General features: G+C 47.9%; 1 protein-coding gene across 1 annotated transcript; it reads right to left on the bottom strand.

Moving 5' to 3' along the window:
* Positions 1–831: 831 nt before the first annotated feature.
* ODF1 (outer dense fiber of sperm tails 1) lies at positions 832–9529 on the bottom strand. The gene is made up of 2 exons (XM_002922605.3): positions 9088–9529; positions 832–1395 (listed from the first exon to the last, which is right to left on the bottom strand). Exons 1-2 carry the CDS (start codon positions 9402–9404, stop codon positions 963–965), a joined length of 750 nt encoding a protein of 249 aa, XP_002922651.1. The 5' UTR covers positions 9405–9529; the 3' UTR covers positions 832–962.
* Positions 9530–26739: the final 17210 nt, after the last annotated feature.

Below are 26739 nucleotides of genomic sequence, written 5' to 3'. Positions count from 1 at the left end.
AAGCTCCCCCAAGTGATTCCCATGTGCGGCCAAGGCTGAGAACCACTGCTTTAATCCACATGCAGCTAAAACCATTGAAGGACTCACTGTGCAAACATGAGAGTTTTATGTTCCCTTCAGGAGTCAGCTCAGAAACTGGCTAGTGTCTTATTCTGACCCCTCCCAACAGGTCCTCCTTCCTTTACACTTATTTCTGTCGTGGCCATCATGGATGGCTCATGGGTGTGTCCGTGAGGGTCCACCTTCAGGTGAAATAGGTTATCATTTTGTGATACACTAGCATGATGCGAAAGCTGTAGTTTTTTACTCATGAACTTTGAACTGAACTTCTGTGCCTACAAGAAGTTTCAGGGCTTGAGAAAAGCAGATAGTTGAAATAAATCACAAGGAGTTTGGCAAACCAGCCTGAACCAGGGCTGGCCATTCCCCCCAAATCATAAAAATGTTGAGAAATGAAAAGCTGTCTATGGACACCCAACCTTAAGTCCCTGAACATGCTTCCCCCCACTCCTGTGCTTTTGGACTCTGATCTGTTGACCCAAGAAAACCCCAGCTCATTTCCCTGGTGCTTGCCTTCACTGGTCTCCACGTCTGCTTTACCAGTTTGGTTTCTGAGCTAGGCCATCTCACTGGATGGCTTGGAAAAACTGTCTGGGGATGCCCACCCAGAGAGTATCTTTTCCTGGAAGTTGGCAGTAGCTGGTACGGGGGGATACAGGGGGGCAGAGCTCCCCTGCTGCTCTTCCGTTCCTGGCCGTCAGTTCTCGAGATGCCCACTAACCGGGCCGCGCTCCCGCACTGGGTTGAGCCAAGAGACTTTCACACGCCACCGGCGGGTTGCAGTTATGTATTCAGTTTCCTAGGGACTTGCGTACCACGGGCGGTGGGAAGGGGAAGAGAAACACTGGAAGAGCTGCCTGGCTGGAGTACGGGTTTTCCACTAAGTCATGGGCTCCTACGCTTTACAAAATCATCTTTCTACAGGAAAATCTGCTCCCGCAGGGATAGCACGGGCTGCAGGGGTCACAGGGGTTGCAGGGGTTGCAGAGGTTGCAGGGGCTGCAGGGGCTGCAGGGGTTGCAAGGGTTGCAGGGAGACGTGCAGGGGTAGCATGGAGACTCGATCTTGACGCAGCTGCCCAGCCCGTAGGAGTACGTCACGTCCTTCTCATCCACGCAGGGCGGCAGGCTGAACTCTTTGCAGATGTTCATGTAGCTGTACTTTTTCGACCCGAGGCAGTCGTACCTGTTCTCTCGCTCGGCCGACACGCACACCTTGCCGTCCTTCACCCGAACTTTGACTTGATCAGGCTCAAAGCCACAGACGTTTACTGATCCTAAAATGTTACTGCTACAGCAAGAGGAGGCCAGAATTCTGTTTGTTGTTCTTCTCAGTCTGGAATTTAGAAAAAGGAAAGGGTCTCAGACACAGATCTCAGACACTGCTTGAGAAGCAAGATTTTGATCTCTATTTTTTATTACTATTATTTCCTAAGTAAGCCCTCGGCCCAACTTGGGGCTTGAACTCACGACCCGAGATCAAGAATCACGTGCTCTAGCCAGCAAGGTGCCTGATCTCTATTTTTTTAAATAGCAAGACTAAACACTAGCCATTGTGGAAAGTCAAACTTTACAGAATTGTATAAAGTAAAAAATGAGAGCCCTCCCATGTAAATCACACTCTCCCACACGTAAACCTCTTAACAACAGATGGCTGCTTGGCCTTCCAGGTCTTTCTCTTGCATTTGAGTCCCAGGTCCTTCTCTTATTAATTATGGAAACTTGCCTCAATTTCCTCATCTGTAAAATGGAAATAATAACAGTACCTACATTATAGGGTTTTTGGAAGATTAGATGAGATTATGAGTTTTGCTTAATGCCATCCTTGACACATTATAAATCTTGCTTAATTATTACCGTGATTATTATTAGTACTACTATTAAATGTAGACTCTTAAGACTTTTTTTTAAAGGGGATCCAACTGATAGACGATTTAAAATCTGCATGTTAAAGATGTCTGTCAGCCTCAGAACCCAACCCTGCTACCCGCAAGCCTGGTGCCGCCACTGGGCCATCCCACAGACACAGCCTGAAAGCTCCATCAACAAATGACAAGGCGGAAGTGCCCAGTGAGGCTCTGCCCCCCAGGGGCCTGCCTCCTTCTGCTGCTGTGAGGCTGCTGCAGGCGCGGGATGGCTGGCACTGGCAGGGACAGTCAGCTTGGAGGGGCCGGGAGCTGGATCCGGGTCCCACCAGCTCACAAGGGCTCACGGTGCCCATCGCTAGTCCCTCCCCTGCCCCCATGCACTGGCTTCGTGTTGACAGCTCGAAATCAGTCATGAGGGGGCATTTACACGATGGAAATTGGAAAACACTACAAATCAGGGCTTTTCTCCTTCTCCATCCCTTCCCCCTCCACTTTGCTATTCATTCAGTACCACTGTCTGCAGCCCCTGGAGAAGCAAACACAGGTCCCCATGGGTCCTAGAGAGCTGCCTTGCTGCTGCTCAGCTGTCCTGTGTGAATCCTTCATAGTTGATGAAATAACAGCAGCCTTTCACGCCGCTTGAACTCTTGCCATCTATTGAGAAGTAGTAAAGGAAAGTGCCTAAGAGCACAGGTTCTGGAGCCAGAGTTTTTAGGTTCAAGCGGTGGCTCTGCCACGTGGATAAGTTACTTAGCTTTTCTGTGCCTCAGTTTCCTCATCTGTAAAACTGGAACAATAATAGTTGCCTACTTCTAGGGTTGTGAGGTTTAAATGAGTTAATGAACAGAAAGTATTTATAGTAGCACTTGGCACACAGGTTGGGCAGCCTGGCGTTATCCGTGCATGCTTGGGCCTTCCTTAGGGTCCATTTCTTTTCTATTTGCTGATCTTTCCAAAGACAGCCTAATATTCTGAAATGGTCTTTTTATTCCTTAACAGGGGAAAAAAAAATCCGTGTTCTAAAAGACAGTCCTAACAAATCTGCTTGCATCTCTTGGCCCCCGAAGGTAGGTACTGTTTGACAAATCTGAAGTCTGCAACTGGATGATTGGTTTGAGATACCTTTTTAATTCTTCCCTTTTATGCTGAATTTTGTTTATACTCTTCTTTTTGTTAAATTATATGAGTTCATTGCAGAAAACTTAGAAAATATACAGATAGGCAAAAAGATGGAATATTTTGTAAAATACCCATAATTCTATATAGCATTTAACATTTTGGTGTTAGATTTTCTTCTCTGTATTTCTACATACACATGTAGATTCTTGTGTGTGTTCTTATGAAATCATGCTATACATACTGCTTTGAATTTGTATTTTTCACTTGATAATCCCTAACAAGATTGGTTTAACAAGTGTGAGGCCTTATACTGAAGGTTACAAATCAAAACTCATAAGAGGCTAATTACAAATGATTAAATAGAATAATCTCCTAGAAGACGTCGCGGCCAACAGAAAAAACTGTGCAAGGCACCCAGAGGACTGTGACACTCAACTTCGTTTCCACCTCCAGCCCCAAGGAACGTGGGGTGCATGGGGCACCGATGTCTCTCATGCCCGGAGTGTGCCAGGATACCCACAGGCCATACTATGGAGAAGGGAAGAGAATCGGACTTTTAAAAAAAAATCTTTATCTGTATGGAACAAAAGAAAACAAACAGGAGAAAATGCACTCTATCTTCCCTGGATGCACAGAAAACAGCTCACAGAGATGGCCGTGTCCTCTCTGGATGGTTCAGGGCCTGGAAGCCTGAACAGCAAAGCCAAGAGGGGAACAGAGTGCAGAATGGGTGCACCTAGATCTCTCAAGAACCTCCCATGGTGTGGACATGGGCTGAGAATGAAAGTTGTTCTGTTCAGTTCAGGCCTTCCCGCTGGAGATGAAAACATCACACCCTGCCATAAAGGGGGCTGGGCCTCACAAAACAGGGCCGAGGACCCCAAGCGGGATTGCTAGAACACCTCACTACTGCCTTACTGATTCCGTCAAAGGCCTCCTGCCCTTCACAGGAGATGGATCTGAGAGCCAGTTCTACAAGCCAAAGCCAGCTTCCAGATCCTTCTCCTGTCAGCAGTCTAAGTCTCGGAGTGCAATTGCATGTGTTGTCATTGTTGTTGCTGTTGTTTTACTCAGATCCCCCCGCGTCCTCTGGGCCTGTCACTCTCACGCCTTTGCCCCTGCAGCAGCTGCACAGACGTCTTGCCAACGCGAGTCTGCAGGAAATTGCCTATAAAGTCTTGGCCAAGTTAGGCATCTTCTTCCTTTGGCTTCTTGGTCAGGGGTTATCAGTGGGGGTGTGTAGGTTTAGGAGAAATTGCAGGAGCCACATTTTACTCCTCAGCTATAACTCTGAACTTGCAGCTTGGCTCCTGTCTGGCGGTGTACCTATCAGTCCTCAAGGGAATTTCCATGGCTCTGTGGTGTTCTGGGCAAAGGGAGATCGCCCCCTGTAACTGTTATCATGAGGGTGACTCTGGACCACAGTAAACGTTGGGAAATCAGCCCCTCAGTTTGTTGCAGAAGCCTCCCAGAGAAGCTGAGGGAAAGCAAGTGACCGACGGCGTCTGTGTCTGGGATGCCCGCTGCCCTCCCCGGGGCAGCTGAAGTTCTCCTGAACGTACCACCAAGCTCCTGAAAGTGACCCACCCTGCCCACGGCCACGATGAGCTTGATCATCAGCTGTGTTCACAAAGGTATGAATGAGGTCCAGCCTGGTGCTAAAGAAAATAATGAAGATGTCAAAGACGCCTAGCTCTGCGCAGGAGCAAAGGGAAGTAGGTCTTCTTGTAGCTGTCCTTAGAGGACTTGGCTTTTTCTCCTAATTTTAGACCCTTTCCAAAGACCCACTAAACTCCATTTTTCCTTTCAAACTCATCTTTCATTTTTTCTTCTTTTTTCTCACTCTTCCCCTTTCCTGCCTTGTCTCTCTTCTGACTTTTGTTTGCTCCTAAAGAACAGCGTTGCTGTCACTGGTGGGAGCAGAGTCACAGATGCAGGTGCATTGGAGTCCCCAGAGGTGCGCCTTAGATCACAGGTGGCTGCACCCCACCCCCACAGTTTCCAATTCAGTGGGCCGAGGGTGCAGCCAAGAATTTGCATCTCTAACAAGTTCCAGGTGATGCTGGTCCAGAGCCCACTCTCTGAGCACCACTGACCAGGTGGTTAAGCACGATTCCAGACTCAGGCAAACCTGGCTTCAAGTCCTGGCTCTCTCAGCTCCTAGTGGTCAAGAACATTGCTCCTGAATCTGTTTCATCTCTAAGACAGACAAGATGTTACAAGGATCAAAATGAAGATGGAATGTGGCACCGAATTTTCGCTCAACAAAGGGTAAGTCTCTTTATCAGGCTGGACCTAGCTCCACCTTACTCCGACTTCCCTGTTGCCTGAGGCTTCAAGTCACCAAGTTCCAAGTCCTGTATAATTAAACAATAAGGTCAAACCAAATAATAGACATGCTTTGGCTTAGTTGGGCTGCCATGCCTACCCCTGCCCCGCTGGGGGGACTGGGTTCCAAGACCTGGGGGTAGGAAAGGATTATGAGGAGAAAGGAACAGGGGGCCACACTCACTTCCTCTCTTGCAGGGACACTGAGGGGGAGAGTGCTATGCCCTGCCCTGTGGGTCAGAGCTTGGAGGGAAGGAGAGATTTCCCGAGGGCTTAGACCTGGGGAGGTGCTCCTAGACCCCCTGAGGCTGACAGTCATCAGCCACACCAAGTTAAGAGTAAGTCAGTGAAAACCTTAGTCTTAGAGCAGGAAGGAAAACAAGGAAAGAAAGGAGAGGGCAGATTTTTGAAGTTTGTAGGAGATGGTGCCCCTCCTGTGTGGGGATTTTCGAGGGAATTTCTCACTGAGATTCAGACCAACCATAGATAGTTGGGTGAGTGAAGGGAAGCACAGTCTCAGTCTGAGTCTCCAGGTATTAATTAGTAACGGGTGTGAATTTGAGCCCAGTGAACCCCTACAGCATGGCTTAAATCAAGCATTTGTCTGCAAGGACTAGCGCCGCCGCGGGAGGGCGGGGGCAGAGCCAAAAAGGAGCATCCGTTCCTTAGATAACCAACTCCTCAACGCAGGGCCTGGGAGGGACTGGCTTTTGTTTGTTTATGCCCCTTCTGTACTGAGGATCGGGAAGGCCACAAAGCATGGTGGTGAGTCAGGGGCAAACTTAAAGACAGGCCAGTGGTGGGGCCTCTTACAAAGGAAGCCAGACTCCGTTCCCGCAGTCCCTCTAAATCCAGAAGAGGAAGGAAGAGTCAGGGGGACCGCTGGTGCTTACAGTGCAAAGGGTAATTTGGGGAGGAAAAGATAATATCAAAGAAGCTAAAAAACAGAAGTACTTACTTGAATCTCTGCTAAGGAAGTTACCGCCAAGGTGTCTTTTGAAGCAGCTGCTAGGTACACAATGGAAATGGATTGGACCTACACCTAGTCTAAAAACACACACATACATCGATCAAATTACATACACTCAGGAATGCTCAAGCAACTTAGGGGAGAAATGTCAGCCAAGCCTTCTTACTAGTATTAAAAGAGCAGATTGACTCTCACACAGAGAAACAATTCCAATGGGGCTGTGGCAGCTATAGACCAGGGAATTTTTCCCATTGGACAAACAGCCTGGCATCTGAAAGGACATGTCCTACCTAACAAAACTGGTAGGATTATTTAAAGGGGTAGAAGGTCATGTGAATATGATTTCTAAACTCACAAGGCCTCGGGCAAGTTTTCACACCAAAGGTTGTTTAAAAAAATTGAATCAACATGATATTTCTGGATCTATTTAGTCATGGATTGGGAGCTAGGTGAGGGATAAGGAAAAAGAGGCATTTCATTGGAATAAAAAATATTAACAGTAGGAGTCTTCCGGGACTGGGGCTAGATCAGGGTTTAACATTTTCATCCACGGTCAGGAAAATTGAATATTTAATTTGCAGGTGACACTAAGCCCTCCCAGATAGTGAAATGTCAAGCTGTCAGAAATAGAGCATAGGAGGGTTTCACAAGGTGGTATGAATGGGAAGAAAGTGGCCGGGAGGAGGCACAAGAGGGTAAGCCTGAGGTCATCTCCAGAATGGACTCAGAGTTTTCAGTTCAGAGAGGGGGAATCCACGTAAAGACATCACCAACTTCATATACGGCCTCAGGCAGAGGGGAAAAAAATCAGCAAAAATCCAGACATTGTTGAGAAAAATATCACAACCCATAGAAAGCAATATCTCTTGTATAACCCACACTGCTGAGAATTAAGCTTGAGGTTGGGTCGACTGCATGACAAGAAATAGGGACTCCTGGAGTTGGTGGAGGGTGCCCGGAGGGTGAAGAACAGAGAGGCATTTTCCTTGGAGAGTCTGGAGAGGAGGGACAGCCAGGAGACAAAGGCTGGAAGGACTTGGATCAAGGGTATTCAAGGATTCAGAGGCACAGGGACAGTGGATATAGGCCTGCTCACAAGTAACTCTTCACGTAGACCAATTAAAAAAGGAATCCCTGACTCAGTGGGCAAAACTTACTTACATAACTTGATACTCTGAGGGGTAAAAATAAAAACTCTTTCAAAATGAGTGTAGATGAGTTAATAGGCAATACCCATCCCAAACTATTGAGAGAGGTTCATTCCTGACCTTTGGTGACCGATGACTTGGACGATAGCTGCCCTATTGCTTCTTCTAGTGGAATATCCTAGAACTGTTATCAAGTGTCTGTCTCTGTCTCAAACTCTCTATTTTTCCATCCATCCATCCATCCATCCATCCATCCATCCACCCATCCATCCATCCACCTACCTATTTACCTACCCACCTACCCATCTACCCATTTGATCTATTAATCTACCAGGGGGATAGGAAGGATGTTGTTTAAGGATAGAAACTTGCAATAAGTCCCAGAGATCTAATGCACAGTATAGTGAATATAGACAACAGTATTATATTATAATCATCAGACTTGGTAAGGGACTAGAATGTAATTATTCTAACCACTAAAAAGAAATGATAATTATGGAACATGATGGGGGGGCTAATTATCACTACAACGGCAATCATCATAATATATTAATGTATCAAACACACTATATACCTTAAATTTACACAATGGTATATGTCAAGTATATTTCGATAAAAAAAATCTATCATCCATTTGTGCCCATCTTGTTAAAAGTAGTAGCATATTAAGTCGTTTTTCTTGCCTCTCTCACTCAATACATCGACGCATAAAATGCTTCATCATTCTGCTTTACATCCACCTAGTGTCCCAGTGTATGGTTTATTTATTTATTATCATAAATAAATGTATTTAACCAGAGGACAGTTCTTTCAACAAATGTTTTCATCAACTGTACCAGACTAGCTGGCATACAGTGGAAAGGTAGAAACGGAAAGATTTCTCCAGGCCATCAAAGGAAATGTAATCAAACAAAATTGTAAAAAGGGGCTTTTAAAATTACCCAATTCAATTAAAGCCCTCTCAACTCTGTTCTGAAAGCTGCGACTCTCGGTTCTAAGGTTCCTGGGCACAACCTTTGCTGCTGCTCGAGGGGGAGGCCGACATAACAGGCCCTACCCCAGATGGATTTTTAAAGCTGCCTGGAGTTGGGGAACGGGAGAAGGGTTCTCCTACAAAACCCAGGGAGCGCCTCTGTTGTTCAGTTTGCTCCCCTGCTCTTAAAGCCTCTGGCAAACATTAAGGATTTGATCAATTGTTATTGCTTCTCCTGTAGTCATTTCTGTAAGCCCAAATATACTCAAATCACTTTACTCATAACCAGAAAAAATGTTTAGTTTGCTTCTTCCAATAGCTTTTTAATGACACCCCCTATTTCTTTCCCTCATTAAAGCCACATTATTTATCATGTTGGCACTCCTGCTACAAACCCACAACCACCTTGCCATTCGACATCATTACACTGTCTTTGGAGAATCTCACAATTCCCGTCATGGACCCATTTACTCTTCTTTTCTTAAATCTTTGCTAAGTCACCAGAGTCATTATCCGGAGCCCTTTCCATCTTTGTTCAAGTATCCACTGCTCTGTCTCCTCCCCCACTTCGACTCATAAGGCTTAATACAGCGGCTCTAAAAATCTTAAAAAGTTCTTTTACTTGGCGAGCTCTCTCTTCTCGTCCTCTATGGCTCTGATGGCTTTCCTCTCCAGACTTCTGAGCGACGGTCGCAGGCAGTAGAGCTTGACGTCACACAGGCAGCACGGGTAGAGGTCGCAGAGGCCGCAGGAGCGCGCCCGCTTGGAGTAGCAGAGGCAGTAAGGGTAGGGGTGCAGGTCGCAGCAGCAGTAGGGGTGCATGTAAAGATCGCACAGACACCGCGTGCACTCGTCAAGGCATCGCAACTGCCTCAGTTCTCGGTCCACCTTCTTGATGTCCCTTCTGACACTGTCCAAAAGACAACTCAGTGCAGCCATTACGGTCACACCTTATTGTTTTTTGAGTACCTTTGGGAAATGGCACTCAGGGGGAAAAAATTGTTCTAAGCTCTTCTCAGAAGTTTCTTTTAAAAATAAATGAGGCACACGTGGTTCACTTACTTTAAAGCTTGGGTTCTATGACCTCACCACCCTCCAAGTATGTCATAGTCTTCTGGTTACCGCGTGAACTGTGCACAGTCATGGTCTCCAGAGACCCTCCTTAGAGTCACCCAGCTACTCTCAGAGCCGTACTAATGTTGAGATTTCACTTACCCTGAAGTCGGGGGGGTCCCTCGAGCATTTACAGCTCTTTGGGATTCACGGTCACAACCTTCAGTGTCCTCGGCCTGTGTATGTCCTTAGGACTGGCTGTGACTGCCAAGATCTCAGGGTGGGGAGATGGAAGGAGCTGCTCTCCAGCTCTCCCGGCTCCAGCCTTGCCTTGACCCTTAGCCTTGCCCCTTCTACTCAGAGTCAGGAGTCATTCTGGCTCCTAGTCTATATGTAGAAAGCTCTCTTTCTTTACGGAGCTTCCTTGTGTTCTTACCAAGTCATTTTCAAGTCAGCCTCAGTCCTTGACCTTCTTAGCTCCAACTCTCTGAGTCCTGCCCACTCTTTTTTTTTTTTTTTAAGATTTTATCTATTTATTTGAGAGAGAGAGATAGCGAGAGAAAACACAAGCAGGGGGTGGGGGGGAGAGGGAGAAGTAGACTCCCCGCTGAGCAGCAAGCCCGATGCGGCACTCGATCCCAGGACCCTGGAACCACGGCCTGAGCTGAAGGCAGATGCGTCCTGCCCAATCTTTGCTATCCGGCATCCTTGTTGTCCTGGAGCTTCAGTTCTCCAGTGCCCGGAGTCCTGCTCTTAAGCTCCCATCTCCCAGTGCTCAGGGTCCTATTGGTCACTTCCTCCCAGCAATTTCACCTCCGGTCTTTTGTCCAAACCTCTAGAGGCCTTGTCCCCAAGTGCTTCTCAAGTGTTGCTCCTTGATACTCTGACAGCCAACTGTCTGAAGCTGCTTAAAGCCAACTACCTGAAATCCTCACCTAGGCCAGTTTCCTGTGCTCCCAGCTGGATCAGTATGCTGGACCTGGGGCTCAGCCTCAGCCTTGGCTCAGGCACTTCTGCTCCCGGCCAGTCCCTTCAGCCTGCTATCCGGCTCTCAAATCCCCTTTTTGTGGAATAAGGCATAGGGTACTTGAGGACAAGCAGCTGAATGTGGCACCAGATGAGACAAGAGCTAGGTTTGAAGGGACTTGTGGGCCAACTAAGGGGTTTGAACTTTATTTTGAGCACAGTGGAGAATCACTAATTTTCTTTTCTGTTGAGAGAAGTTGAAAGGTAAGTCCGATAGATAGATACATACAGCCCCCAGCACTGTAAGGGGACAACAGTAGAGGTGACTTCTGTGGGAAAGAAAGGACAGTCAAAGACTGGAATGGGGTCATCACTGTAGGGATGGCAAGAAGGAACCCAGTGGGATCCCCTTCCCCTTACATTCACTCAGACCCATCCAATCTATTCTCCACATTGCAGCCAGAGTGATTTTCATGTATGAATCTGTCACCCCCTACCCCCCACCCTCTCTGTCCTCTTAGAAAAAGGACCCAAATCCTTATAAAGTGCTGAACAATAGGGCCTCCGCCTCCCTCTCCATCTCCTCCCCTGTTATTATTCCTGTAATTCATGATGCTTCAGCCACAATGGCCTCTCTCAAAGTCTTATCATTTCACTTCATTCTGGACTGGTGTGCACACTGTTCCATCTGTTTAGAAATTGAACTCCCCAGCCCGTGCCCTTGATCTAGTAGTAGTTAACTCCTGAGGCATTCTTTAGATCTCCTCTTAAATGTCCCTTCCTCAGAGAAGCCTTCCTGGTCCACCTGACCACATTTTATAACTGCATATTCCTTTCACAACATCATTTGTCTGTCTCTCCAACTAGACTGTAAGCTCTATGGAGGCGGGACCTTGTCTGTTTTTGCTTACCATTAGATACCTAATGCAATGCCTGGAGCATAATAGGGGCTTAAAAGTCATTCACTCAGTGAACAAATGACTGAATTAAACCGAACTTAGTCAACAGAATGCAGGTGAAGTGAGGCAAGCAGCAGTAATGCCTCCTAGGTTTCCACTTGGCAGAATGGTTGCCATCGACTGAGGAAGAAGAGTAGGTTTAGCAGACATGCTACATACGAGGTATTACTGACAACTTTCATGTGGAAATGTTGAACAGCCTGCAGATAAGTGGGTCTGGAATTCAAAAGAAAGCTGGGTCAGAGATATAAACGCAGGAGCCGCAAGTCCATACCCCGTTGGAACGCTGGAATAGACAAGATCATTCAGGAGAAGGAATAGATTCAGAAAAGAAGAGGGCTCAGGTACAATCCCAAGGAACAATAACAAGAAATGGAGGAAGTGAAGGGGCTCATGATTACTCAGAGAAGGAGGAATCAGAGAGGTGGGGGCCTCCTGCACCACAGGCTCTTGTGACCAGACCAAGCCTAGTATTCCCCAGTGTTCCCCAGCTGGGACCCAGGGGGCCCCTTTCTGTGCTGATGAGGTGTCCTTGTACGGAAATTAAGTTTCCCTGGAGGTATTAGAATGGGAGGCTGGCCCCTGACTCACATGGGATATGGTAAAGCAAAAGTGAATCATCCTTCTCTATAGACAAATGCTTACGTCTTTCAAGAGTGATCCCACCCAATTCTGAAGAGCAAACTCTGTTAATAGGAATATAGCCCACTCTTTCCTGAGAGTTCACTGAAGGAATTATACAGATTTCTTTAGCTCCAAGTGACAGACTTCTGAACTCTTATATCACGATGAATTCTATCCCTTAGCAAATGTCAGCAAAGGTTAAAACAAGCAAGTTTTTGGTCTTAGACTCTTAAATACACAGGTTCAAGAATTTAAGTACACACATCTGTATATACATGGCATGTTACACAGAAGGTTACAGCTTTATTTTAGCTAGATTCTTCCATGATCCTCTCCTCCTAGTGATTTTACTCTTCACCATAAAGCATATTCTTGATATCATTTCAAGTGACTTAACAAAGATAATATCTCCTTTAAAGATCAGATAGAAATGTGACCTATCCATGTCAGAAGGAGTTGTAGAAATTCACCAATTCTACAGAAACCCACAGGAATGATCTACAGTCACTGACCCCTGAAGTGTACACACAAGGAGCTTCCATGGGCTCTAACATGGAGATAGGGGCCCTTTCTTACATAGAACTCTAGCTCTGGAGGCTCCCATCCCCCCTGGCTCATGCCCAGATAGAACCACCTCGGGGATGGAAAGCAGGCCTTGGCAATTTCCCAGGCTGGGCAAAGTGGATGTTTGGTCCTCAGTGTCGGTGAAACTATAAGGCAAAGAAGGTCATTCTACCTCTTCCACCAGCTGGACAGTTACAGGTCAAGTCCATTCAATGGGCCTTTGTTACAAAGATGCTCCTCTGTCAATCATCTGATTGATATGCGATACTTACACATTGAATACAAAATCCTATACATGATGAGTTTTCAACCAGTTAACAAGAATTCATAGAAGGTGAGAAACCCCTCAGAAATTAGCTGTGGTTATCTCTGAGAAGTGGAATTATAGATGACTTTTTAAATTCTCTTTTCTAGACTTTTTTGGTGATTTTTTAAGTGTCTTCAATGAGGATATTGCCAATTTTAGAATGAAACTTTTTGAGAGTGTACTGTCTGTCACACTATCAGCTTTGCACTGAATTGCTAAGCCAACCTCTGGCTTCTGCCTCTAAAATCCAAGTGGGCTTCAGGACCACCCTCCGAGGGTTGCTGTCCAGGAAGTCTTCCTATAATGGACATCCAGTGTTTGGCTGAAGGTGCCTATCATCCAGGGCACCTTCTTTTGGTTAACTAACTATCTCCCCTCCTACCCTGCCCTCTACCATTAGGTACTACCAGTAAAGTTACCCGGTCAAGGGGAGGTACACAACCAAAGATGGTCAATCCAGCTCTCTTCTGAGAATCTGATCTTTCACAGGGAGACTAGCGACAGCTGGAGCTGACAGTAGACCCTAAAGAGATGATACCTTAGTTACCCGCCCTATTCTGTTGTTTTCAAATTGGTTCTTCAGCTTTGCTTTGAGTCTGCGAACTCTCCATGTTTTTCCAGTAAATTCTTGTTTCTCTTAAGTTATTCTGTCACTATTGTTACTTATAACTGAAGAACACAACTGATACGACACCCTGTTCCCCCGGACCTGTCCAAAGAGGACCACTCCAAGCTGAACCTGTAGGTCACCTGTTGCTCCAGCGGATGTGGTCCCGTGCTAGCCCAGCTCCTTCCTCTTAACTCAGAACTAGCTGCATCAAGGTAGCCACCATTGCTAAAGGCCCTAAGTAAATGCACGAGAGCATTTTAGACCACTGATGAATCAAAACCTGATGCTGCTAAGAAATGTTGATTCATAAAAACCAATTCTCTCTCTCTCTCTCTCCTCACTCTCTCTCTCTGTCTCTCTCATCTGGGAGGGAAGAAGCTAAGGAGGGGAGAGAGCAAACATGGAAGGCTCCCAGAATCTGCTATTTGTATGACCCACAGTTGGAGCTTGGGAGGAGATGAGCAAATGGACCAATAGTGGTGATTCAAACTAGGGAAATGTCTAGAAACACCTGGGAAGGCCCATCCACGGGCACTCTCTGGGGCAAGAGAGACGTCACTGAGGTCAGAACCTCAGAACTTCAGCTTTGGAAAGCTGGAGTCATCCAGAACCGCTTCCTACTGAGTCAGGAATCTCTGTTCAAGCACCTCAGGCAGAGAAGCATGGAAGAACTGGGGGTTCTCTATGGAATGGGGTGTCCCCTTAATGGTTTAGGATGACCAGGACTCCTATGACCAACCATATTGGCTCATATAATTTTATCCCCTCACCCCAGTCCTACAAGGTCTTTAACAAATATCTTCCTGCTAAATAACGTGAGGAGGGATGACAAGGAAGAGGATGTTGTCACTAGCTTTCCAGCTACTTCCAACAGGAGTGAAATTGGGAGGGAGTTTGCTCTTAGCTGACAGGGTCTGAAAAAGTATCTCAGCAGTTAGTTCCTTCTTTTATTTCGGCAAATAAGATCATTTAGGAGTTATTGGGAAGGAGGCATGGGAATTTTATAGGCCAAATATATACACGAGTAAATTTCCTCATTAAGACCTAAGGAGTGGACATGGTGTTAGTGATCACCGTCCTGCTTTGCCTGGGACTGAATGCTCTCCTGGATGTGGGACTTCAATGTCAAAGCTGGGGCAGGGGATGCAGGCAGGAGAAGAAGGTGGGAGTACAAAGTGCCTCTCGGGGTCCATCCACAATGTGCCCAGTTTAAATGATGGGACTGGCTTCCATGGGGTCCAGACCTGTCTTTCTGCTTTAAAGGCTAGTAAGGAACCTCATTCTGAGCACTGGGTTCTCTGTGACATCCATGGGCTCTGACTCCTCTTTCCCCCTCCCCCTCAGGTACCCACTTGTCCCTTCTCCTCCCCCTCCCCTTGAATTCTCCAAGAAAAATTGTAAGCTCCAATCTGGATTGCTCTTGATGAGGACAGAGACCAAAACACTTCCTTGAACTTCACACTGGAATCATTCACACGTAGGAGCACATTTCCTTGTCCCCCTGCCAGAAACAGAAGGCCTTGCTTCTCCTGCAGACGGTGTCCCGATGAGCTCGAGGAGGGCAAGAATGTTTATTCTCCAACCACCACCTCAGGACCGCCCAACTCCTAACAGATGCTTATTTGAACGGTAATGATAGTTTCCATTTAATGAGTATTTGAGCCTGTGTCAGGCTCATCTCACAACAGCCCGGTGAAGGAGAGACTGTTTATCCCCATTTTACAGATGAGACTGAGGCACAGAGCTCACACAGCAAGCGGCAGAGCTAGGGTTTCGCCCAGGCAGTCAGCCTCCAGTGTCTTTGTCTTCAAAGATCAGTGGCCCTTAAGACGATGTCTCTTGGGGCACCTGGGTGGCTCCGTCCGTGAAGTGTCTGCCTCCAGCTCAGGTCATGATCCCAGGGTCCTGGGGTCAAGTCCTGTGTCAGGCTCCCTGCTCAGTGGGGAGTCTGCTTCTCCCTCTGCCTGTCCCCTCTGCTCATGAAAGCTCACGCACGCTCTCTTTCTCTCTCACGCTCTTTCTCTCTCAAATAAGTAAATAAGATCTTAAAAAAAAAAATAAAAGATGATGTCTCTTCCCTTTCACCTTAAAGATGAAAGAGGAATTCAGTTTGAACATTAGGACTTTTGGGTTTCCTGCTTCTGTCATTATCCACACACCTGTGGCTTGATTGCCGCACACTGAGTTGTTCAAATGGAGTCATGTGCCTTTCTGTGCTGCTGCACCCCTGGGTCCCACCTGCGGTCACCCTGCCGTGGGTGAGGCTGCTTCCCGAGCGCCTCTTCAGGGACTCAGTCCTGTCAACAACCGTTTCTCTACTGTCAACAACCGTTTCCCTCTCTCCCAAAAGAATACCTCTGAGCAAGCACTCCTTCCCGCACGTAGCTTGTTTTGTGGAGAAGCAAGAACTCTGTCAACTCGTACCGAGGAAGATGCATCCAGAACCCATCATTCCCACAGAACAGACGCTGCATCTTCTGCCAGCAGCCTCTGCACGCAGTGGACTTGCTACCTCTCGCTGGGGCTGCTTTTAACCAAAGAACATGATATGCAAAACACTCTTTTTACCTCATGTTTGTCTGACTCAGCTTTCCAGGGAAAGTGCCCGGGAGCTGAAGTATGCTCAGATTCCTGACTCCTTCCCAAGTCTCTGCGGAAGCCCAGCAGAGAGAGAACAAGGTGGGACCCTGGTGCCAGAGCTGGAGAGAGGCAAGACCTGGGGTTCCTTTGAGCTGTGGGACAGGAAGCCCAAGGAGGAGGAAATGGTTATGTGGGTCTTAGTTATCAATATGCACCGTATTAGATATGAAAACTGAGAAGTTTACAGACTGTGCAGTCATTTCAAAATAATCATAGGGCGCCTGGGTGGCTCAGTCGGTTAAGTGTCCGACTCTTGGTTTCAGCTCAGGTCATGATCTCAAGGTCTTGAGATCAAGCCTCTCTTTGGGCTCCACACTCAGCGGGGAGTCTGCTTGTGCCCCACCCCCACCCCACTCATGAGCCAGCTCTCTCAAATAAATACTTAAAATCTTTTTTTTTTTTTTAAGGAGCAATAGGGGGCGCCTGGGTGGCTCAGTTGGTTGGGCATCTACCTTCAGCTCAGGTCATGATCCCGGGGTCCTGGGATTGAGCCCCACATCCTTCTCCCTCCCCTCCCCACTTGTGCTCTCTCTCACCATCTCTGTCACTATCTCTGCCTCTCTTTCTCAAATAAATGAATAAAATCTTTTAAAAAAAGGTTGCAATAGTAAACATGTTAATATAGGTAACATTTTTTTATGGGAACTCTGTTTCCAAACAGAAAAAATGAAAATGATGGGGCATTATTTTACATTTTTACAAATCTTTCTAATGTCTGGCTTTATAGAAGAGAGCTGAAATATCTCCTTCTGCCTTCCAGTCTGTTGAGATATGTCATCTTTTGTTGCAGTATGTATGCTTTAAGTATAAGAGAGAATCCAGCTTTACATCCACATATGTACAGTTGAAAGAGGAAGAACATCTCATTCTCCTGAAAGGGTCTTGGGGATCATATGCTGTGAATCGCTGCTTTACTTGCAGTTCTGGAAGTTATATGGCACCCTGGCCCCTCAAAGCCACAATAACTAAGCTTTCCCTAAAGCATTCCATGCAGCCTCGCTTTGTAGAACATAGCTGTAGAGCTTTTGGGGTATGTGCTTACCTGTTGATCCCCTTCTCTAAGAACTGAACCCCACTCCACCCATCAGGGGGAAGATTTGGGGGAATCCTGGCAATAATCCTTCTAAGACCTGACCTGCTTCCCACCCTAGGTATAAATTTCTGCACCAAAGGATGTCCCCAACCACAGCTAGTCAGCCAGGCTCTTTCTTCTGGGACTTGAACATTTGGGAATGTGGACTAAGGGAGTATGAACTCAGAAATCAAGGCTACCGTTGTGGGTCAATCCCCTTAGCTGTGAGCCCTTGGTTCTTCATGGCTTCTAGATCCTGCTTCATATCTCCCCAATGACGAGGCTCCTGTTTTAACACATTGCTAATTTATCCCATTTATTTGTTCTTCTAGCAAACATCCAAAGGTCAATAGCAACTGTGAATCTCAAAAGAGGAGGAAGAGTTAAAAGTTCAAAATCCAGGTGTGAATGTGTGTGTGTGCAACTGTGGGTGTGTAAAAGAGAGAGGAGAGATGTTCATTAGTTATAAGTGAAATTGTAAAAATGTATGCAGCAGGATCCTGGCTTCAGCCAAGTTGTAACCCCTTTAGGGATTTGGTTGGGTCTGATTCATCCGTGGGCTGGAATGGTATAGTGTCCCTTTGCTTCTTGAGAAGGAACCTGCCTAAAGGAAGAGGGAGAGTACAGCCCAGACTGGAGGGAATCCTGGACATAGCATAGCATGGAGTCCATGGCCCGATTCTATTCTCAGCCCTGTGCTACGTCCAATCCCTCCCCTGCAGAGATTCACGTTGCAATCTCAAGTGTGAGGACATAGCCAGGGCTTATGACAGAAAAACAAACAAACAAACAGAAAAGAGGCCTTTTTTGTTAGCTATTCTGTAAGATAAGTGCTCTAAGCAGTAATGATAGCTCTACATCCCAGGCAATATTTGAGGTGCTGGTCACGTGTTTGTGTATTCGGTCCTCACCGCCAACCCTTGGAGGTGGGTGCTGCTATTATCACCATGTCACAGGTGAGGGATCTGCAGCACAGGGCAAGAATGCTCAGCTGACAAGTCCCACATAACCCCCAGAGCCGCTGCCCCCATAACACCTTCAGTGAGGAAATGGTATTCTTAGAACCTGGCACAAGGATTTCCCTTAGGGAAAAACTCTCTCTATTCAAGAAGGGGAGGTGGAAAGGGGATCAGGGGAGTGAACCCTGAGGGGTCAGGAGCCAGGAACGAGACAGCTCACTTCCTGTGCCTTAGAAACCAACAAACGGGTGCCTGGATGGCTCAGTCAGTTTAGCGTCTGACTCTTGATTTTGGCTCAGGTCATGATCTCAAGGTCATGAGTTCAAAACCTGTGTCAGGCTCTGTGCTCAGTGGGGAGTCTGCTGGAGAGTCTCTCCCTCCATCCCTACCCTTGCACGCACATGTGTGTGTGCTCTCTCTCTCTCAAATAAATAAAGCTTAAAAATAAAAAGAAAGAAAGAGAAACCAATGAATGGGACTTGCAGGTTCCAAGACATGAGTGGGAAGGAAGAGGAGAAGGAGGAAGATGAGATGCCAACATAGCCAATAGAAAATCCCTCCATGGCAGGAGGACTTTATTTAACATACCCATTATTGAAGAATAACATACATCTTGAAAGTGACACATCACGAGCATTCACCAAGAGGTGAATTCTCACAAAGTGGACGTACCCACAGAACCCATACTTACCTCAAGAGAAAAGACATTCTGATCCTGCCAGAAGTCCCGGCCATGCCTCTTTCCCGGCCTTAGCCTCCCCGCCAGCTCCCAGGTGCCAAAAACTCATCTTGCCTGGTTTTGAATGTTCTGTAAATTGGAAAAATACAAAAATCTCCCTTTCATGTCTCACTCGTCTCCGTCAACGGTCTAGTTGTGAGTCTCACCTCTGTTGGCGTCTGCAGTTGTGCTTTCCCCCTTTCCACTGCTGTGTGGTGATCCTATATGCCACAGCCTGCTTATGCTTTCCACGTGGATGAACATTCCTGGGTGGACTTCAGGCATTCTCCATCTGGGGCTGTTGTTGGGACTAAGGCCACATGGTCTTTCTCACACACATCTTGGTGAACATTCGTGGCGTTTTTGTGGAATGGAGTTGCTGGGTCAGGGTGCAGGGTAGGCATGTGTTCAAACACTACTGGACACTGCTGAACAGTTTCACAACGTGTGTATGCCTCTCTATAATCGGTAGTGGGTTGTTTTTAAGACTAAGGAATGTCCAATCTCTTTATGAATTTGTGCTGCTGGGATAGAAACTTCTATCTCCTCCTCAATGTTCAGTAATATCTAGCCCATCACACAGATCACTTCTATGAATGGAGGGTGGGGTTTTTTGACAAAAATCAAAGAATAAGCTGAGGTTCATGGCAGGGCCACACTGGTATAAAGCACAAAATATCACATGGGAGCTGGTGAGGGATGCACGGGCTGTGAGTGACACCAGACACCCAAGCCCGGACGTGGCTGTGAGAAGGCCAGCCCCCTACAGCGTTCTTGGAGGGCATCTTGGGCATGCACAGAGGGGTCCAGCCTCTAAGTAGCCAGAACCAGAGGGGTCCCAGCTGACTTGTGGTCATACACACAAGAAGGGGGGAAAGAGTCTCCTCATTTTGACATGTAGCGGGAGATGGCTTTCTTGCGTCCAAGGCTCCAAAATGCAGAGCAGAGCTCTGCCGCCTCCACCCTTCACGAGCATCGGCCCTAGCTGTGTCCAGAGCTGGCCTAGGGGAGGTGCCAGCGGTGCAAACAGAGGCGTCCAGGGGCAGTGCTGTTCCACGAAATTGCTGGAGGCAGCATCGGTGCTGGGAGTCCCAGGAGATGGCACCCTTGGCTAGGATGTCAGAGTCCTCAGGCTAGCACTGCCCCAGGAGAGGTGACTTCTAGGCTAGAGGACCAGGAACCTCCCTAGAGTAAGCAGGAGCAGGAGATGGGCAGAGTGGCAGACTCCGAGTGCGGCCAGAGAGGGCCATTTGTGAGCTTCTGGAAACACTTGTGCAGAGCTCCCAGAAATAACTAGGAAAGACTCAGCAGAAGGCTGGGGGTGCTCGACTATGGGTGGGCGCCACCCGAAGAAATGTGGTTTGTTGCTGTTTAAGTTACCCTTCCAGGGGTGCCTCTGGGTGGCCAGAGAACCAGGGTACAGTCAGAATACTAGTAATCCCTGAATTTATGTTTCTTCTTTTTAATTTCATTTACTCCTACTTTTGGAAACAAATGTTTATCTCTTATGTAAATAAAGCTGTTTTCCTGATGTTTCTCCAAGGTCTGTCCCCAAACCCCAGCTTTCACTATGATCCGAATTATGCCACACACACCGCCCCCCACAACAGAGCAGTCCACCACCAGAAGCAGGGACAAGCCGAGGAAGCCTCCCTTACAACCTCCCGGTGCTCTCCCAGGGCCATGGCGATGGCTGGAGGGTCTGTGGTCTCAGACATGGTTTTTTCATCCAGCAATCCTACCCTCTCCTCGGCCAGGTCATTCTCCGTCTCCCCCACTAACTCCTGCCAACTCCCAGGCTGGCATCTCTCTAGGTTCTTAGTGTCTTGACTTGCTTGCTTCCCATTACCTTCCCCTCACCTCTGGCCCAGCCCCAGCCCGGGTCCCTCCAGCTTCAGTGACCTCTCTGATCTTCATTCCAGAAGCTCTACTTTCTGAACATAATCTCTTAGTCTCCAACTTTCTTGTTTTTTTAATAATACACTGAAGGGTTTTGTTTTTTTCCTGAATCCCACCAGCTGCCCCCACTCCCGCCCTGCCTAGCCTGTGAGCTCTTCCTGGCCTCTCACCACCTCCCTACCATGCCAGGGCTCTGGCTCATCTGAGCTGCGTGAGGGGCGGCAGGAGAAGTTCCCGAAGTGAAGGGGAGCACAAATTGCAGACAGCAGCACACACCTCCCTCTTTCTACTTCAGGGCCTTGCTGTGTCCCCCACGCGTCACCCCCGCTGCTTAGCTAACCCTGCTCGTGCTTCAGCTCTCAGCTCCAACGCCGCTTCCCAGGGGTCAGCCGCCTCTGTCCTCCTGTGCCAGGCTATGTCTCAAGCACACATCACAGGGGTGACCGTGGGCTTCCATGTCCAGAGAGTCAGCCGGCCTCGTGCACGTCTGTGTGCATAGCGCCCAGCATGGGGCCTGCCGCACAGCAGACACGGAGAGGACTGTTTGGGGGTGAAGGGCCTGCCAGAGAACACGCAAGGGGCTGTAGCTGATGGCGGAGAGGCAGAGCCCAGGCAGGGGTATCTGTCAGGGTCAGAAGAGAGACTCGCGCTCCTGGGCTCCCTAGCCAGAGGCACGTCGGGAGATCCCCTCGGGTAGAGAAGCTCCTCGCCCTCCCCTGGGACCCTCTCCTCTCTGCTGGCTGTGGACCCCTCTGGCCTGGAGCTGTCAAAGCTCTGCCATGGAATGAGATCAGCCTCTCCCAACACACCTCTTGACTCAGCTGGGGCACATCCTTGTGGGAGTTTCTAAGGTCCCCACACTGCTGGTAGCTTCAAGGGCCCCGCTGAAGCGGACTTCCTCTGGTTCTATTGCCATAGCCCCTGTCCCGCAGGACTGTTCCTGCTCCCCCCACCGTGCTGCCACCTCCATCATATGCACCTGGGAGCCATTAGTTGATTGAGATGGGGACAGCGAGTGATTTGAATGCGTGCATGATAAGGTCACTGAAACACCGACCTGGTACAAACAGGTTATGTGAACCGCCTCCCACCCACTCACATGGAACACTCTTGTGTTATCACCCCAAAGAAGATTATTTTCACTGTAAGTAACAGAAAACACAGTGAAAGGGAAAACAGTACTGACAATAAAAGGGACTTGTTAACCGACACGATGAGCATATATAACCTGCCTGTGTGCACAGCAGAGCTGTAGGCATGGTTTGATCAAGGCTCTAGCTCCATTTCTCGGAGCTTCTTCCCTCGTGCCCTCCTCGGCATGTTGGCTTCATACCCGGGCTTGCTACCCTCATGCTCCCAGGATGGCTGATAACAAGAACCAAGGTTACATGTCTCCTGAGTTACACCTGGGTGAGAAACAGAGTCCACTCTACAGCGCTCAACCAGAGTCCTGGGCTTTGTCCTAGTGGCACCTGCTGATGTCACATTACTATTAGGATAGTGCTCAGCACGTCCCGAGTAAATACTTGAATTGGAAATTTCCAAGTCTATGATTCTCTGTGACTCCATCTTTAAGAACAAGGCTGATAGCCACTGCCCTGTTGCCTCTGTTGTACTTCACGAAGTTGTAAATGATGCAGGATCCGGCGCCAAGGTCTCCCAGGGCTCCGAAGAGGAGTGCTTCCTAACACTTACCTTGCTAGCAGTACCACTGCTGAATGGAAGGCTTCTTTATTCCACAGAATTAAAAGCCCCCTTCCCGTGGTCTATCAGGCCAGCAGGCTTGAAACCCCTATGCCTACACTGCCCTGAAAGTAAAGTCCACCCACCCCAAGTGCCTGTCAGAAGTGTAATGGACTGAATTTTGTCACCCCAAAATTCCTGTGTCAAAGCCCTCACTCCCAATGTGATTATATTTGAAGGTAGACCATTTAAGGAGGTAATTAAGGTCAAATGAGGTCATATGAGGGACCCTAATTCAGTATTACTGGTGTCCTTCTCGGGAGAGGAAGAGACATGAGGGTTGTGAACAGAGGAGAGGCTGTGTGAGGTCCCAGACAGAAGAAGGTGGCCCTCTGCAAGCTCCGGACAGAGACCTTAAGAAACCAACGCTGCCCATCCCTTGATCTTAGACTTCTAGACTCCAGAACTGTGAAAACAGAAATTTCTGTTGTTTCAGCCACCTGGTCTGTGGTGTGTTGTTATGGCGGCCTGAGCAGACTAATAACATACATGATTATGATCCAGCCTCTCACTGGGATAACCTGTCAGCAGCGGCAGGCCTGGAACAGCTGGCTCCCCAGGGACTATCTGCCCGATGTGTAGGATTTGCCAATTACCGTGGTGTAAATGTTCCCACTAGGGCCTAGTTTAAGCTATCAGTGTGCCGTCACTGATGACACATTGGGTCGAGAGGCCGTACGCCATTGGCTCTCACCAGCCAGTGGCTCCAGCATGTGTCAGCCAATCCCCGGAGCAAATATTTAGAGTAGCTCATTGTATGGCAAGATCTCATTTGCTTGTTTTTTTAAAAATGGTATTTTATGAGCTTTCCCTTATTCCTACCCCAAACACACACACCCTAAGCTCCGATTCTCAGAACAGGAAGTGGCTTAAAAATGAAGCGATCCATCTATTCTCCTGTCCCTCGACTCCTTATCTTTTACTCCAAATCTGTGCAGCATGTTAACCGAACACAGGAACAGAGCAGAGTTGTACACAGTTAGCTACCTTGGTTTTTTTCTGCCTTTTGTTTCAGAGCCAACCAGTTCTCCTTAAGTGTCAAGAGTGGGAAAGATATTTCCCATCCAGCCTAGGAATCTGCATTTTTGTTTCTTCACTCGTGCAAAGGAGGTAATTCCCAGAGACCTCTGCTTTTTTTTCCACTATTTACCCAACATATGTTAGCCTACTTGGGAAAATATGTGCTAATTTTATATCCATCCTGGGTTTCACATCTCTCCCCAGAGCAGTTCTTTAAAGTACTTGAAATTCATAACTGAGCATCATGGTTACTTAGACACAAATTTGAATGATTAATTGGATATCTTCCATTCCACTTCAATTCAGGTTGTACAGAATGTGTTAGACCGAGCTCTCCCACCTCTGCCTGCGGCTGTGGCTAAGGTTGGAGAATCGGCTTATGCATGTACCAGGGCTGCTGGCAACACCCCCATTTCCTTTACTGCGAACTCGGAGTCTTTATTGAGTGATTACTAGCAGAGTTCCAAAAGAACGCCCTCCCCTCTTCCCCACCCTGAGATTCTGAGTGCCTGTTTCTTCTGCACGTCCCCCCACTTCGCTAGAACACTGGGCTCTGCCTTAGACACGGCTGACTTTTTGTTCAGGGAGTGTGTGCCTGGGCATCAGGCATCAGCTCCTGGGGGGGCACCTGCAGGGCTCAGTCCGTGTGCCCTCAGGCCCAATTACCCCGCCTGTGTCTGCCCTGTGGGGATTCCACTAGAGCACGCTTTGGTGATGGTGCTGCAGATACTGCCGGATCAGGTGTGCTGGAGCAGGCGTGTGCCGGGGAAAAACCTGATTCTGTGCATCTCTCGATGTCGCATTCAGTGATATCGCAGTGGTAGCCTGAAATCGGCCACGGAGGGAGTATTTATCGCAGGGAAACCAGCAAACGTTACAGATCAAGACTAATTCGTTTTTTCCCCAGAGCACCCACTTCCAGCACACCCCTGGAAATACCCCTTTAAAAGAAATCTCTCCGAGGAACCAGGAGCCTGTGCGATTAGAATCTTCTCCATGCCACTCCCCACCTCTCTGGAAGCCCCGGTGCTATGTGAGAGCAAAACAAATGTGAATTACACAACCTCTTTGCAAGGGCCCATTTTCTTTTCAAGCCTCATCAAATGCTGTCCCCTTATTCGGACATCTGGTAGACTCCACTGACTGCAGAATTACAGTTCCCCTGCCATGTGGTATCTCCTTTCTTTTCTTTACATTGACTTCTCTGGGGGTTTCTCTCTAACAACCCTATGAGCCAACAAGCAGTGCTGTCTGTTCACGGAGGTTCCAGAACCCTAGGGAGGATTGCAATGAATACAGATTTCAGGGCCCAGCCTCCAAGACAGTCTGTCAGTGGCTCTGGGTTGGCGCCCAGGAATCCGTATTTTCAGTGAGCTCCCCAGGTAGCTCTGGTGTAGCCAGCAGAGGTCCAGAACCCTGGGTTGGGCTGACATTCGGAAACCGTTGCAGAAAGATCTGCGAATATGCTGGGCTCCTCGGCAGCCTCTGAGTGGGGAGCCAGCTGGGGTGAGGCTGCAGGACTCACTCAGCCTGTTCTGTTTTCCGGGTTGACAGGCAACATCTGAGAGCTTTGCTCTGTCATCCTTCAGCCCACAAGACACGGCGAGTCTCGGTGACTTTCCTGATTACCCAGGGACACAAAGACTGGCTCTGCGGTACAGGAGGGGGTGAACTGATTACCTGCCTCTTGAAAAGCTTAATTGCACATCATTTTCTAATTTGTCACTTCCAAATGGAGCACAGAGGCTGCCAGGTGAGCTCAGCTGCACCCAATCAAAGGTCAGGCACATCACTCCATGACTCACAGTTACACCCCAATTTTTGCACTGATGATGAGTGGGTGCCCCCCCAGTGACTCCCAAATTTCAGGATGCTAATGAATCACCCAAGGAGCTTGTTAAAAAGCCTGATCCCAGGCTCCTGCCCAGGTTCCTGTTTCAGTAGTTCTAGCGTGGACCCGGGAATCCCCTTGTTCAACAAACTCAGTGGGTGAATTTATTTGATGTAGCTAGTTTTATTGAAAGCAAAAAGTTTTACGTGAAACGTCTAGTCTTTAGGGTATTATCTTCCCTTAAGGAATTCCTCTAGAGTAACAATGAATCAGCTTTTTCCATAGCTCTTTTTAAAAATACATACTGAGTTTCAGAAATCCAGCCATGCATTCCAGCAGAAGAAAGTGAGTAACGTTGGGGGCCATCTGCCCAGCGACACGTCTGCTCAGAAAACTGGTATATGGTGAGTGACACGGGAACACCCCCCAGGCAGGTGGGCTGTTCCTTCCAGAAAGCCCCGGCTGTAACAGCTGGATGCGACGTTCCCCCACCAGGGTTAATTCAAGTGGTTTCTTTTTGTGAGGGTAATCACCAAATTAAATGTTTTAATTACCGAAATTATATATGCATTTCTTCTGAGAAAAGAGCATCATCGGAACACAGTATCCACTCCCCAGAGGGTAAAGCTGCTTTGCTTGCTGGGAAGGGGCTGTCTGGAGGAGTCCATTTTAATTTCATTATAAAACCAGCTTGAGAAATAAAGGCATAGATTGACACGTATTCCCAGCCAGCTGTGACTTAATGAGCACAATTCAAAGCTTGGAACCTGCCAGCCGCATCCATATTAATATGTCTGTGAAAAAACAACAACCGAGAAAGTGACAAACTGCTATTTCTAGTATTTGAAATGAATTTTAAATTACTGTTAAAATGGCTAACGCGGGTGAGCATCACTTCGAGGCAGCCCAGCTGTCGGCCTCCCCGCCTGCCAGTAATGCCCCTCGCTGCGACAGCAGACAGGGTCCTGGAAGGAAGAGACTGTCTTCGCGCAGACTGGCAAGCCCCAAGTGCTGGGGACAGGTCAGCGGGTTTAGCAGCAGAAGTGTGGCTGCTCCTGGTTCTGAGACAGATCCGTGCCCCCCGCCCCCCTGCGCTGAGCCAGATCTGTGCCCCCACCCAGTGCTTTCCTCTTTTGCATTGCTTGCTGCATGACTGTCCAAGTCATCACGATCCTAAAAGTCTTTGTGATTCCGATTTCCCTAGTCATGAGCACAGGAAAATAATAAAACTGTCTTGTTCCAACATTTTGAGATCCTAAAAATAAAAGGTGCTGGGTAAGCCTGCGGTGTTAATAAGTACAAAGTGAGA

Source organism: Ailuropoda melanoleuca, chromosome 9, assembly GCF_002007445.2.
Source record: "Ailuropoda melanoleuca isolate Jingjing chromosome 9, ASM200744v2, whole genome shotgun sequence".
In the NCBI taxonomy this organism is placed as follows: domain Eukaryota; kingdom Metazoa; phylum Chordata; class Mammalia; order Carnivora; family Ursidae; genus Ailuropoda; species Ailuropoda melanoleuca.
Note: the sequence above shows the minus strand (reverse complement) of the source record. Positions and strands in the feature narration are given on the sequence as shown.

Excerpts from the sequence above, each read along its gene's own strand:
- ODF1 (XM_002922605.3), bottom strand. The coding sequence starts at position 9,404 with ATGGCTGCACTGAGTTGTCTTTTGGACAGTGTCAGAAGGGACATCAAG. Across the intron at positions 1,396-9,087 it reads GAGAAGAGAGAGCTCGCCAA|ACTGAGAAGAACAACAAACA; the intron begins GTAAAAGAACTT and ends TCTAAATTCCAG.